The sequence below is a fragment of the Procambarus clarkii genome, chromosome 18, assembly GCF_040958095.1.
Source record: "Procambarus clarkii isolate CNS0578487 chromosome 18, FALCON_Pclarkii_2.0, whole genome shotgun sequence".
Lineage (NCBI taxonomy): Eukaryota > Metazoa > Arthropoda > Malacostraca > Decapoda > Cambaridae > Procambarus > Procambarus clarkii.
The window spans coordinates 18877391-18892699 of record NC_091167.1 but is presented as its reverse complement, the minus strand read 5'-3'; the positions used below and the strand labels follow the sequence as shown (position 1 = coordinate 18892699).

At 43.2% G+C, this 15309-nt stretch overlaps 1 protein-coding gene across 1 annotated transcript; it reads left to right on the top strand.

Annotated features, from left to right (window-relative positions):
* The first annotated feature begins 260 nt into the window (after positions 1-260).
* LOC123754509 (polyprenol dehydrogenase) lies at positions 261-10788 on the top strand. The gene is made up of 7 exons (XM_045736964.2): positions 261-344; positions 1888-2007; positions 2960-3067; positions 5043-5216; positions 5807-6014; positions 8039-8240; positions 9026-10788. The coding sequence occupies exons 2-7, from the start codon at positions 1890-1892 to the stop codon at positions 9212-9214; spliced, it is 999 nt and encodes a 332-aa protein (XP_045592920.1). The 5' UTR covers positions 261-344; positions 1888-1889; the 3' UTR covers positions 9215-10788.
* The last annotated feature ends 4521 nt before the right edge of the window (positions 10789-15309 follow it).

The window sequence follows — 15309 nt, the reverse complement described above, 5'->3', positions numbered from 1 at the left end:
GATGGCAGCAGTGGAGGGTAGATAGATGGCAGTTCTGGAAGGTAGATAGATGGCAGCAGTGGAAGGTAGATAGATGGCAGCAGTGGAGGGTAGATAGATGGCAGCGGTGGAGGGTAGATAGACGACAGCGGTGGAGGGTAGATAGATGGCAGCTGTGGAAGGTAGATAGACGGCAGCGGTGGAGGGTAGATAGATGGCAGCAGTTGGATAAATAGACGGCAGCGGTGGAGGGTAGATAGATAGGAGGAGGGGTGGGTGGAGGAGCGGGGAGACAGGAGAGCGGTCAGTAGCGGGACACACCCGGGGGAAGGTGGAGGTCCGTGCCGTCACTCAGCCTGCCGCAGGTCAGTGCCAGTCTGGGTGCCTCTCTGCTGCTACACTTGAGTGCCAGGGGGGGGGGGGCACCTACACCTCCCCCTGACCCTTAAGGGCCAGGTAGAGTGTGCCACAGCGACCAGGAAGGCAGTTATCTCCCACTAACAAGTGGAAGCCTTGGAAGAAATGACTTGCGTTCTGGTCGCCACTTTTCCATATTGTACTAACTTGCTGCTGCAGTTATATGGCTCCAAGCTTGGCCACTAGTTACGGGGGTAACTAGTATGGCTCCAAGCTTGGTCACTAGTTACAGGGGTAACTAGCATGGCTCCAAGCTTGGTCACTAGTTACGGGGGTAACTTAGTATGGCTCCAAGCTTGGTCACTAGTTACGGGGGTAACTAGCATGGCTCCAAGCTTGGCCACTAGTTACGGGGGTAACTAGCATGGCTCCAAGCTTGGCCACTAGTTACAGGGGGTAACTAGCATGGCTCCAAGCTTGGCCACTAGTTACGGGGGTAACTAGCATGGCTCCAAGCTTGGCCACTAGTTACGGGGGTAACTAGCATGGCTCCAAGCTTGGCCACTAGTTACGGGGGTAACTAGCATGGCTCCAAGCTTGGTCACTAGTTACGGGGGTAACTAGTATGGCTCCAAGCTTGGTCACTAGTTACGGGGGTAACTAGCCTGGCTCCAAGCTTGGCCACTAGTTACGGGGGTAACTAGCATGGCTCCAAGCTTGGCCACTAGTTACGGGGGTAACTAGCATGGCTCCAAGCTTGGCCACTAGTTACGGGGGTAACTAGCATGGCTCCAAGCTTGGCCACTAGTTACGGGGGTAACTAGTATGGCTCCAAGCTTGGCCACTAGTTACGGGGGTAACTAGTATGGCTCCATAGTTACGGGGTAACTAGTATGGCTCCAAGCTTGGCCCACTAGTTACGGGGGTAACTAGTATGGCTCCAAGCTTGGCCACTAGTTACGGGGGTACTCCAAGCTTGGCCACTAGTTACGGGGGTAACTAACATGGCTCCAAGCTTGGCCACTAGTTACGGGGGTAACTAGCCTGGCTCCAAGCTTGGTCACTAGTTACGGGGGTAACTAGCCTGGCTCCAAGCTTGGTCACTAGTTACGGGGGTAACTAGCCTGGCTCCAAGCTTGGCCACTAGTTACGGGGGTAACTAGCCTGGCTCCAAGCTTGGTCACTAGTTACGGGGGTAACTAGCCTGGCTCCAAGCTTGGTCACTAGTTACGGGGGTAACCAGGATATGAACCCAGGGCATAGCACTCGTGAAACGCCAGGCAAGTGTCTTAGCACTTCACCCTGGGGACTGGTATATACTATACTGTATAATAGAGAGCTGCAAGGGCAGAACATCTGGTGCAACAATGACATTCATATTCCACTTTTTTACCCCCCTTTATAAACAGGTTTTTTCCATCTATTTTGTAAATGTCAACTCACCAGACGTAATGCTTGCATTGCTTATTCTTTTTAAAACAGGAAAATAAATGCTGGCCCTAAATTAAGCTCATTGTAAGACTTTATTAACAAAAAATTTTGCCTTGACAGATATGGCGTGTGTGTGTATGGGAAGGTGTCTGTGGACAGTATGGAACTACGTGATGCTGTACGCCTTGGGGTTGTGGTACCTGGTGAAGGAGATCTGTCTGCCCCATAGGAAGCCCACAGGTTGATTACATCTCTCCACTCTGTTCTGCTTCTTGATATCCATGAGTGCTGTACTAGATTCCCGCCAGACTCCAACCCATATCTTCACTCTGTTCTGCTTCTTGATATCCATGAGTGCTGTACTAGATTCCCACAAGGCTCCAACCCATATCTTCACTCTGTTCTGCTTCTTGATATCCATGAGTGCTGTACTAGATTCCCGCCAGACTCCAACCCATATCTTCACTCTGTTCTGCTTCTTGATATCCATGAGTGCTGTACTAGATTCCCACAAGACTCCAACCCATATCTTCACTCTGTTCTGCTTCTTGATATCCATGAGTGCTGTACTAGATTCCCACAAGACTCCAACCCATGTCGTCTTGAATTCAAATTTGTCATCAGTGTGCTTCCATTAGTCACAGAACTTTTAAGTTGAGTCTTCTGCAAATGCAAGTTAAACGAGCTGTGTTTTCTCTGCATAAAGCATACACAGAGCTAACCTAACTTATGGTGGTCAGAACATTGTTGAAATTGGTGAAGGGATTCTTGGATATTGGCTTCGTGCCTTGATTGTAAATGGGCTCTTTCACCATATAGGGTCTAAATTGGACTTTAATGCTTTAACAGGAATTTGATAAGTTGAAAATTTGGTTTGATTTGTAAGTAACAAATTGGTTTAATACTTCAGCTTCCCTCATAGTTTTCTCAGGATATTTCTTAATGTCTGTGAACTTTATTACTCTACATTTTTACTTTATTACCTAACTTTTTTGCCTCTCCACCCCATGCAAGTGGGAAGTGGGTAAATGATTAACGTGTGTGTACAGTAATCTATGAATCTTGTATAATGTGTATTTGATTATATTTACTCCTACAAAATGTACAATACCTTTGCAAGAAATGCATTGTTATACTGTAGTAATGTTATGTTATAATGGAATATATTAATAAAAAAAAACTTTGGTGACAGGTATAGAGAAACAGAGTGGGCGAGTGGCTCTTGTGACGGGTGGCGGTCGAGGCATCGGCTTGGAAACAATCCAGCAGCTCCTTGACCTGGATATGACAGTTATTATTGGCAAGTTCCATAATTGTTTATTTCCTTTTTTGTATATTATATACTCTTGCATTTTTTATTAATAGTAACATTTTAGTTTGCTACTACTGTACTGTATTACATTTTTTGGGGTGGAGGGGGTAACCCCAAGTGGCTCGCTAAAGCTATGTTGGTGAGATTGTTCCATGCAGTTGGGTCACATTAAATGTGGGAGTTCTGTTTGGCCCACCTGGGACCAGAGTCAAAACCTGGGCCCCCTTCACAGAGGCACAGAGTGAGTGACAATTTGCCACCTCACCAGAAAAGCATCCAGAAGGTCAGCCAAACTTTACAAATAACTGGAGGGTTAACAAAGACAGGAGCCTCAAAACTGGTAAGCAGCTCCACAGAAGAGAAAATTCACACAGAACAAGATAAACGTCTAAATTTAGAGCGAAACTTACTGTACATTACAGAATGCCACTACCAAGCAGCCCGGCTCCCACATGCAACCATCTTGTCTTATCAGTTCTTATGCTGATGTCTGGATTTATATATTATAAATCTTTGGTTTTAAATATAAAAAGTATGCTTAACTCATTTTCTTTGAAACTGTATGAAGAATTTGGCAGTATGTAAATGAAATTCTAGGGATACTCAGTTTTCAAATTTAACATTTCACATGTTTGAGAATAATACACCGTATTAACATAACCAAATATAATGAAGCCTAACCTAATCTTGCCTAACCTTAACCCTAACTTAACCTAACTATGGATAGTGAATAGGTAATAGCACTATTACATAATAATTTTGAAGTGACTACCTCCAGGGTACCTCCTTCCTGAGGACAGGTTGTGTTGTGACCACCACACTGGTCAATGATACAGGTCTGTAATTGAGAGGGTCTTCTCTGCTACCATTTTCTGTAAATTGGAATTATGTTGATACATGAATGTTTCCAGGATGAGGTTTACAAATCTACCAGTCCAATTGCCTTCCATTCCTGCTTTGTAGGCCTTCGTCTATTGATTTCAAATTGAAGTCATCAAGCACCAGTACTATGATTTACCTTGATCTGTTTTTACTGTAATGTCTCATGATTTTTATAAGGCCCTCACATTTGTCATCCAGCTTCTCCTATGTCTGTTTTCCTTGCTAGTGGACTGTAGGTGTTTATGATTCAGTTTATCATCCTGATTACAAATCTCCAGTGTCAACTTCTTGTGGGTTATCGGACACCGTCTGCCTTCAGGTGTTCTTTTACCAGCACGGAAATGCCTCCACCTTTTCAAATTTTTCTGTCATGTATACAAATTGAGTAGCCCCTCGATATATGACCTCGTTTAAAACATTATCTTCAAGTGAACAAATCCACAAGGGCCGTGACGAGGATTTGAACCTATGTCTGAGAGGATCCCAGACTTGTCTTAATCGACTGAGCTACAACATGGTTAAAAAATTGCAATTGCCCTTGTGGATTCATGTATCGACTTTGATGCATCACGCTATTGTGATTTCTGTGTGGAATTATCTTCAAGTTTTGTCTTTTAGTGCTACAATATCTGGCATCTTGATCAAAGTTATATCGTTTAGCTACAATATATTTTTTTGTTTATCTCACTCCTGCTCCATAAACGATTTTCAGGAACACATTTCCTCCACCTTAGTCCTCTACTTCCCCTTCTTCAATGTTTTTGTTGGTTTGTTTTTATGTACCAACAAAATCATTAGAGGAAGGGGGTAAAAAACTAAGGGAGAGGGAACATGTTTTTGAAAATCGTATATACAGACGTACTAACATAACTGACAATGACCACATGCTCTATTATTGTATCTTCTGTAATTACTGTACAGTACTATAATTTTTATGTAAACTTTCCCAATTATAAAAGTACATCCATTTATGAATAAAGCTTTTTATTTGATTTGTTACTGTTTTTCTGTTTTTTGTATTTGAGTGAGCATAATATGATGATGGTACTCTGAACACTAATAAATGACCTTTCTCCTACAGCTGGAAGAAATGTGGCAGTGTTGGAGAAGGCAGCATCTGAGCTGCGGGCCCTGGGTGTGCAAGGAGGATCTGTCAAATGTCTGGAATTAGATTTGTCAAGTTTATCATCTGTTCGCAACTGTGCTCAAGAGTTTTCTGCTCTTAACTTGCCACTCCACCTTCTGATTAATAATGGCAAGTAGTGAAAAACTTATTGTCTTGTAAAACAAAGTGGATAATATTCTTTTTTAGTTTTTTTTTTTTTTTACTTTTGCTATAGATCTTATTTCAAACTTTATTTTCTTATCTATGCTGAACATGTTCCTTCTGTGAAGTCCATATCTCTGAGGTGGTGGGTACATGCAAAATCTTTATATGACATTTTTAATATTTTGTACAGTTGAGTATCAGTGCCTGTATCTACCTGTTAATCTTAAAATACTTCCTCAGTAGTAAGTGGGACTATTCCTTGTATGCTTTTTACCAGGTCAGTGAGGACTCTTGAACCTTGAACTTAGTACAGTAGCACCCCTAACTTTCATGACAATTACTGCTTTTATATAGCACATGGAAGGGATGTGAAGTATCTAGGATGGGACGGGTGGAAGTAATGGTGCCCAACCACTCGGACCATCGGGGATCGGACGCCGACGTGCAAGAAGTAAGGACATCACTGCCCCGACCAGTCTGAGTGGCTGGGCAAATGACTGCTTAGCTTTCAGTTACAAAAACTTAATGACTGCAATCATGATTGTTTTTCACATAGTTGCTTTCCTATTTTCCAGCGGGCATAATGTTCTGGCCATGGGAGTTGACTGAGGATGGGCACGAGTCACACTGGTGTGTGAATTATCTCGGCCACTTCCTCCTCACCCATCTCTTGTTTCGACATCTAGTAGCTAGCTCCACACCAGAGCGACCTACGCGAGTGGTGAATCTAACATCATCGGTACATTACATGGGGTCCATCAAATTTGATGATATAAATAACAAGTGAGCTTACTGTTAAATGTCTCAACTTAAGTGGGATTATTTATTTCTCTTCCATTGGCCTCTTTTATTTTGTATGTCTTTCTATCTGGTCAAGGTAATTTTGTGCCTAGTGGATTGTACTGTATAACTATTATTGCAGAGGATGAATATAACTGCTTAACTCTTCCTCTGTGTGGCACGGCTCTGGTTGATCTCTGTAATTATGTGTAAACTGCAATATGGCTAGGGAATTTTTTAAAGTACTGCGCAAGTTAAAGTTGTACTTATATATGGGGCTCATGTTTGCTTCCTCAGGTCTCCAGTAAACAGATGCCATCTTGGAAAAAAATTGTGGGTGTGATGACTTTGATATTGAGAGTGCGACCATCAGTAGCACATGCAGGAACAGCTCATGGCATTTCCATGCAGCTTGTGTCCACACCATCACTTAATAATGATGGTCTCGCTTCTTGCAGGTTTGCATTAAGTCTTTAACCATTCAAGTGGTTGAGCATCATTCCATTCCTCCAGCCTATCACAGTCTTTTCCTTGTATATCTTCCAAGTGCTGTATAGTCGTAATGGCTTTGTGCATTCTCCTGGCAATTACCTTAATAATGACAAAATAAATAACTGCAATTATTGTGATAGTAATGGAAGATACTGTGATGAAGACGCCGTACAAGGTTGAGATGTCGGTGAACATATTGATGATTAAGATGATTACAGCACGAGGCAGATGACCACAGCAAACAAATGTGGTTTGGTGTATCGTGAAACAGGACCTAATGTTCCTTTAGAAACTAAACTTGTGGAAAAATTTTCATATTCATGATATAGTGACTATGATTCTGTTGATAATAGCAGTGTTGTGGCTAGAGTTAGTAAAGTGCAAAGTACAGTATATTGGGGCATTTTGCAGAGTTGGGAGGCATCGGCAACTGGCTAGCATGTGGTGTTATGCTGTGCTTGCAATACAACATTTCCACACCCACCATAACTGCTCATTGGTTTGTTATGGTGCATAAAAATGTAGCTGGTTATATATAACGTTTACATGTGGTGTAAAAACTGTCGGCATAAAAACTGTTATTGTTCAAAGAATATAATACTGTACTGAACTTGGTGACAGGAATACAGTATATATATCCAAACCTATATTCTACAAGTTTTCTGTTATGACTTCAGCAGATGACTTCATGTAACTGAGCAAAATACCCAGAAATATACTATGCACATATCTCTTTATTACTATGAACAATGCTATTATTATCAGATTTCTGTCAGTAAATCATGAATAGGAAAAATTTTCCACATTATTTTCTAAGGAACATGTCACTTTGATGTGTAGATTCACAAAACTTGTCTGTGTGTTGTGAATGTCTGCCTCCTGTATGAACATCATAATTAGCATTGTGGTTACTAATATCTGAACCTTATACATAATTTTTATTAGTCAGGATCATCTATGACACTATCATTGCAAAATAATTAGCTATTTATTATATTCATCATTATTAAGTGGTGCTGTGGCCCTGCACAGCTGTGCTGTGAGCTCCTGCTGCATGCATCAGCCTTGGTCGCTGAGGCAGTACTGAGGCTCTTACAGCCAGGAGGGATGCAGACAATTTTGTTCAAGATGGCATATGTTTACTGGAGTCTTCAGAAACGATGTGAGCCCCGTGTACCCACGAGTGTTTTGATCCTTATGATATACTGTACTGACAAACGTGATATGTTGATGTGTACACCCTCTGTTCCCATATGTGTACACAGTACAGTGGTTAAATTCAATTTTTAATGTATGTATATCCAACTTCTTAGTGTTGTGCATGTGCAGCTACTGTCAGATGAATGTAAATCTGCACTACTGTATTTAACTAAGCATATATTAAGTGAACTTTCTTGCTTGATAGATATCTTGTCACAGTTGGCAAACGGGCAGAGTGGCTTTAAAGATTTTATTGATATACAGTATGTACTTTTATTTCAACAGTTTTTGTGATATGGCTACTGAATTGTTTATATACGGAAAACTTTCCACAGGAAATTATATAGTCCTCAAGCTGCATATGCACAGAGTAAATTGGCGCAGTTGATGTTTACACTGACATTGGACGAGCATCAGAGGTCATGTGGAAGCAACGTTGTGGTCAATGGTGTTCATCCCGGTGTGGTGGCCACCGAACTCTTCCAGAATGTTGCATGGGCAACGAGCTTTCCCCTGCTTGCAAGAACTTTTCTCAAGGTAAAGGTTTGGGTATTATGTTTATTTGTATTATGTTTGCTGGAAAGGATATTCAGATTTCAGAGGGAAGGAGGGCTTACCTGTGTCTGTGAGGAATGAGATACAGCTCCGGGGACCCCCCACCTGTCAACTATTGGGTATCTGGTAATATTGTGTATAATGCTCTTATCATATTTGATGTTATGGAAAACACTTCTGTTATTGCTGCATGATTCATTTAGTTGCTTACAACTATTGCATGTTCCCCTGTGTAGTTCACTGGTGCAGGGATTCTTGAAGCTCTCCCGAGGACCGTAACTCACACCCGAAATCCTCATTGGGTGGTAGAGTAAAGTTAGGGGCTCCAAGATAACTTCAATCCGGAATTACTTCTCGGGGCATCATCAACAGTTCAGATGAGGTACAGAGCTCACTTGCCTGATGCTCACTGTACTACAGTATCCTCAAAGCTCTGCTCACACTGCATTATTGTGTTGTCAAATAAGTGGGGAGACTAGGATACCTTATAAACTCTAGCAAACTTATTTAGGCTCTATGCTGATATCTTTGTTGTCGTTGTCGGTTGAATGCTGTGGTCAGCATTCAATCTCCAATGATTCAAGTAGTTTAGCAGCATTCCTTCAATCTGTTCTCATATCCCTTACCACATGCTATACTGTATAGTCATACTGACTTAGTGCTTTCTCATAATTTCCTTCCTTCACTTCAAAATACTGTATAATAATGTTGTATACTTTTGAAACATCAAATAGAAATCTACCATAAGTCCAAGTTTTGTGTTGCAGACTCCTCGGCAAGGCTCTGACACAGTGGTTCATGTAGCATTATCAACACAAGTCAAGGAAGGAGGCCACTATTACGAGAACTGCACCAAGACCAAACCTGCCAGAGCTGCCCTGAGAAGTGAGGACCGTGCCCGTCTCTGGGCGCTCTCCTGTCAGCAGCTCCAAATTGAACATTTTGGACAGACGTAAAGATATTAATTTACAGTATATGATCAGTAGGGAAAATATGCATGTTCAATCATTGTGTGATAACAAATTATCATGGAAATACTGAACTGATAATGACATTAAGTAATAGTAATGGATTTGATATGAAGTAAGGGTATTAGAACTTGCCTGTATAATGTGTAAACTCCTTGTAGGGTCTCTTTCCAATAACCATCATTGAATTACTGAAATTTTGAGGGGCAAGTGAGGGTTGTTTAGCAGTAATCTTCGTCCTAGACTACAGTACTTCAATCCTTAAGGAAGTTTTGTAGAAAATCATTAAAGGTGGTGGTTAATTCCTCAAAAAAAAAAAAAAGCTCCTCGTAAAAAATACTTCTCGCCTAGCTGTTTCTCACGATTTAAAGCTTTTAAAGAAATTTCACAAATCTATAGGTATACAGGGTATTTTTGTATTTTCATAAACCAGCACATGTGTGAATACAGGATAGTTGTCAGCTATTCTTCATTTTACAGTATGTACAGGGAGACAGCAGAATAATTTGAACAAAGTAATTGAAGACTGACCCACACACCTGAAGATGAAGAGATGACAACGTTTCAGTGCGTCCTGGACCATTATAAAGTCAATTGTACAATCAACTTAATGGTCCAGGACGGACTGAAACGTCATCTCTCCATCTTGTGGTGTGTGTGTGGTTTGGTCATCATATCTTTAGCCACATTATTGTGACTCATCGTCTGTATAAGTAATTGAGTGCGGTATGCATCAAGTAATTTCTAGCCTTACCAAAGCCATCATAAGAGTTAATTACGCAGCAGGAGAGTACTGTTTTTGTAAAGGCAGAAACAAGTGACACTTAATGGGCTAGGCAGAGGCTTAGGGCTCAAATAGGAATATTCCAGTCAAAATATAAGTGATTTATATAAGAATTAGCACCATTTGGAACTGATTCCTATCACATTTTACACAATACAGTGAACAAGGAACCATAATAGTTGGATAGAACCTTTTTGTAAGTTAAATAAATTGTCCGTCATGACTATACATAAGAATCATAAATACTCCGAGTTATGAACAAAATGTACTTCAGCTGTTGAACGATGCCAAACTAATGACGTTCAGTCAATATTCATATGACATATTCAATATGTACAAGAATGAAAGAAATCTTGTATGTATAAATAAAAATAATAAAATACAACAAATCTATGTGCATCTACTGTAATTTTTTTTTAAATGAGTTTATACCTTATGTAAACTTTACATTTTTATGTGCCTTCAAGATATTAACTCTTCCAACATTTGAATCTGAAAGGACATAATTTCTTTAATACAGTATTACTGTTGGTCGAGTTTAGCTTAGACAACGTCATGCAAGTATCTTCCACAACTTAGTTATGCTAAAAAATGTCTTGAAACAATCTGATCTCTGTTTGCAGCATTCTGCAAAAGATATGATTCTCTTCGATATAACAATATTTACTAATGAACTCATGTAGCAATACTGTACTGCCTCACATATTTTCTTGCCATAAATATTACACATTCCAGAGCAAATTGTATTTTTTCTAATAAATATTGTAATCAGAATTTATAGGCCAGTGGTCATTTATTGCCTTTTATTTTTATATTAAGACTGAATTGAGTACATTATGAACAGGTGCCAAGCCTAGGAGACTATTTAGCACCAGCTGTGGCACAATGGTAAAACATTCCCAAGTATTGTTATGCCCGGGTGCAAAAATATACAAGATTAGAAATGTTCAGGGGTATCAGGTTAGCCAAGGGTTTTATTGAGGGATATTTGGAAAGAGATTTCTAACCATGGAAAATCTGGACATTCTGAGGTGCGACAAACACACATCTGTCCCATCATGTGCCCAAGGCCAATTTGCATCCTAGCCAAAATTGGTTCCCACAGGGCTAGGTCACATTGATGGCAGGCATTATGAATAGAAAACTGCGCACACATTCAAAAGGTGCGTGTCAAGCTATGGTTGACAGGGTAGGCACCAATTGCTTTGCAGCTGTAGAATTGTGAGGTTATTAAAAACAACATAAACATGGCTGGGGACCCAGCAAGAGACCAGCAGCACTGGATTATAGTAACTAAAAGATAGGCAGAGCTAAAATTCCATGTCCATGAGGGCACTACAAGGATTCTTGACCACAAAATTACTGTAAAAACAGCATGGAACATAACTACCATAGACCATAAAAAATTGCCTTAACCCTTAAAGTGCAGCTATGTATATTCATGCATTCAAATTCAAAATTTAAATGTTAATTCAGGTAAAGTACATACATACAAGGTGTGATACAAACATTGATGGATTTATAGATAGAGCTAGTACATACAATGCCTGCCTAAAGCCACTATTACGCACAGCATTTCGGGCAGGAAAAAAAGACAAGACTAAAACTTAATACTAATTGAGATTAAAGTATAAATTGTGTTCAGATAATATAAAATTAATAAAGGGGGGTAACATGGCAGAAAAATAGCAAATATACAATTTGGTCGACAAACAGCAATGTTTAAAATAGCAGACATGGGTTGACATTTAGGGGAAGGTAGGTTACATGGAGTTAATTAGGTAGTGCTTAGTTTTTATCTTAAACTGGTTGAGAGAGGTACAGTCTTTAACATGACTGGGAAGGTCATTCCACATTCTGGGTCCCTTGATTTGTAGAGCATTTCTAGTTTGACTAAGTCGTACTCTTGGAAATATCAAATAGGTATTTGTTTCTGGTGTGGTGCTCATGGGTTCTGTTATAACCTAGGAAGCTTTTAAGGTCAGGATTGACATTACAGTTCAGCATTTTATATATACAATATATATATAAAAGGAAGGTGCAGGCAGGCATTAAAAAAGCTTACAGAATTAATAATTTGGGTGTAAAATGCAAGGAAAAGTTTATATAATTTAATTATCTATGTAGTTACTGGTTAGGTGAGCTGGAGGCAGGTGGGGTGCCCTACCAGGTTTGTCAGCCCCGGACCTCATCTTGCTGACACAGCTCCATATACCAGAGGACTCCAGTGATGAGGTGTCCAGGTTTGTTGCTTCACTCGGTACTTTCACTGGTGCTACATAGCCTCCCTGGCTTGGTGCCTTCTTTGATAATTACTTACTTGCTTAGTATATTTACTGGTGTGTGTGTGTTGAATAACTAGATTTATGTACATATAATTTATGAAAACATGGATCGAGTACAGTAATAGCTGGAAGGACACTGTATTTAGGCATACAAAGCATGAATGCATTTATGTATTGATAAGAACTAAGGCCTGCAGAAATGCAATTATCCCATATGAGGCAGTCCCTATTTATACCCTTGCATGGGCAAATGCAAGGATATAAACTGTACATTACAGTATATGAATGAGTGGGTGGATAAAAATAGCTGCTGCCTCATTAAGGCCAAAAGATCTTATGCAGTCCCTTTAGCTCTAATTGATACGTACATATCAATGAATGAATGAATGTACTGTATTCACCTAGTTGTGCTTGCGGGGGTTGAGCTCTGCTGTTTCAGCCCGCCTCTCAACTGTCAATCAACTGTTTCGAACTACTACTACTATTTTTTTTCACATCACATCACATCACAGCACATCACAACACATCACAACACAACACATCACAACACAAAACACATCACAACACATCACAACACAAAACACATCACAACACATCACAACACAAAACACATCACATAACAACACAACACATCACATCACATCACAACACAACACAACACCACGTCACAACACAACGCATCACATCACAACACATCACAACACATCACATCACATCACAACACAACACAACACATCACAACACATCAAATCACATCACATCACAACACAACACATCAAATCACAACACAACACATCAAATCACATCACATCACATCACAACACACCAGGAAGTAGCCCGTAACAGTTGACTAACACCCAGGTACCTATTTACTGCTAGGTAACAGGGGCATAGGGTGAAAGAAACTCTGCCCAATGTTTCTCACCGGCGCCCAGGATCGAACCCGGGACCGCAGGATCACAAGCCGTGCTGTCCGCTCGGCCGGGTGGGGGCTGACCCAACAATGTGTGTACAATGTGTGGATTATATGAACTCAGGGACCGTAGAAGACCTATTGGCCTATATGAGGCAGCTCCTATTTATAGCCACCCAAACTCATTCATATACTGTATATGAATGAGTTTGGTGAATATAAATAGCTGCCTCATACAGGATTGATTGATGAAGATTAAGCCACCCAAGAGGTGGCACGGGCATGAATAGCCCGTAACTCATACAGGCAAAGATGTTTGTTTAGCAATATGGGCTGCGCGTTGTTGGAACGCGTCCAGCGGGGCTGCACCTTCTCGTACTTTGTTTACTCTCCAAAACGGCGCCAAATATTCACATTTTGCGGCTCTTGTCAACTATTTAAATATTTATAAGACAAAATATACTGTGCTTGTGTATTTACCAAAGAGTATTTGGTAATACATAAAGTTGTATATTTGTTTACAAATATAAAAGATAAATTGAATGTTAAAGATGGTAATGTAGCTTGACTAAATATAATGTAAGTAGGATATAATTTGGTGGTGTGTCGAGCTTTAGCTCTTGTCCTCCTCCTCCTCCTCTCCCTTCACCCGTCTAGTTATGGACACACACAACACACAAGTGATGGACCGTGGCGGCAAGAGGAAGGCCCACCACTCCTACACCATCAATAGTAACGGAAAAAGACCAAAATACACCCATGAAAATACTGGATATGAAGTCAGCCCAGATGGAAGATAAAAAAAGAATAAAAAATCACGACCACGCCACCACGCCTAGGGCAAGCACGCCACAGAGCCAGGCCACGGGGGCCCCCAGGGACCACGCCTAGGGCAAGCACGCCACAGAGCCAGGCCACGGGGGCCCCCAGGGACCACGCCTAGGGCAAGCACGCCACAGAGCCAGGCCACGGGGGCCCCCAGGGACCACGCCTAGGGCAAGCACGCCACAGAGCCTGGCCACGGGGGCCCCCAGGGACCACGCCTAGGGCAAGCACGCCACAGAGCCAGGCCACGGGGGCCCCCAGGGACCACGCCTAGGGCAAGCACGCCACAGAGCCAGGCCACGGGGGCCCCCAGGGACCACGCCTAGGGCAAGCACGCCACAGAGCCTGGCCACGGGGGCCCCCAGGGACCACGCCTAGGGCAAGCACGCCACAGAGCCAGGCCACGGGGGCCCCCAGGGACCACGCCTGGGGCAAGCACGCCACAGATCCAGGCCACGGGGGCCCCCAGGGACCACGCCTAGGGCAAGCACGCCACAGAGCCAGGCCATGGGGGCCCCCAGGGACCACGCCTAGGGCAAGCACGCCACAGAGCCAGGCCACGGGGCCCCCAGGGACCACGCCTAGGGCAAGCACGCCACAGAGCCAGGCCACGGGGGCCCCCAGGGACCACGCCTAGGGCAAGCACGCCACAGAGCCAGGCCACGGGGGCCCCCAGGGACCACGCCTAGGGCAAGCACGCCACAGATCCAGGCCACGGGGGCCCCCAGGGACCACGCCTAGGGCAAGCACGCCACAGAGCCAGGCCACGGGGGCCCCCAGGGACCACGCCTAGGGCAAGCACGCCACAGATCCAGGCCACGGGGGCCCCCAGGGACCACGCCTAGGGCAAGCACGCCACAGAGCCAGGCCATGGGGGCCCCCAGGGACCACGCCTAAGGCAAGCACGCCACAGAGCCAGGCCACGGGGGCCCCCAGGGACCACGCCTAGGGCAAGCACGCCACAGAGCCAGGCCACGGGGGCCCCCAGGGACCACGCCTAGGGAAAGCACGCCACAGAGCCAGGCCATGGGGGCCCCCAGGGACCACGCCTAGGGCAAGCACGCCACAGAGCCAGGCCACGGGGGCCCCCAGGGACCACGCCTAGGGCAAGCACGCCACAGATCCAGGCCACGGGGGCCCCAGGGACCACGCCTAGGGCAAGCACGCCACAGAGCCAGGCCACGGGGGCCCCCAGGGACCACACCTAGGGCAAGCACGCCACAGAGCCAGGCCACGGGGGCCCCCAGGGACCACGCCACAGAGCCAGGCCACGGGG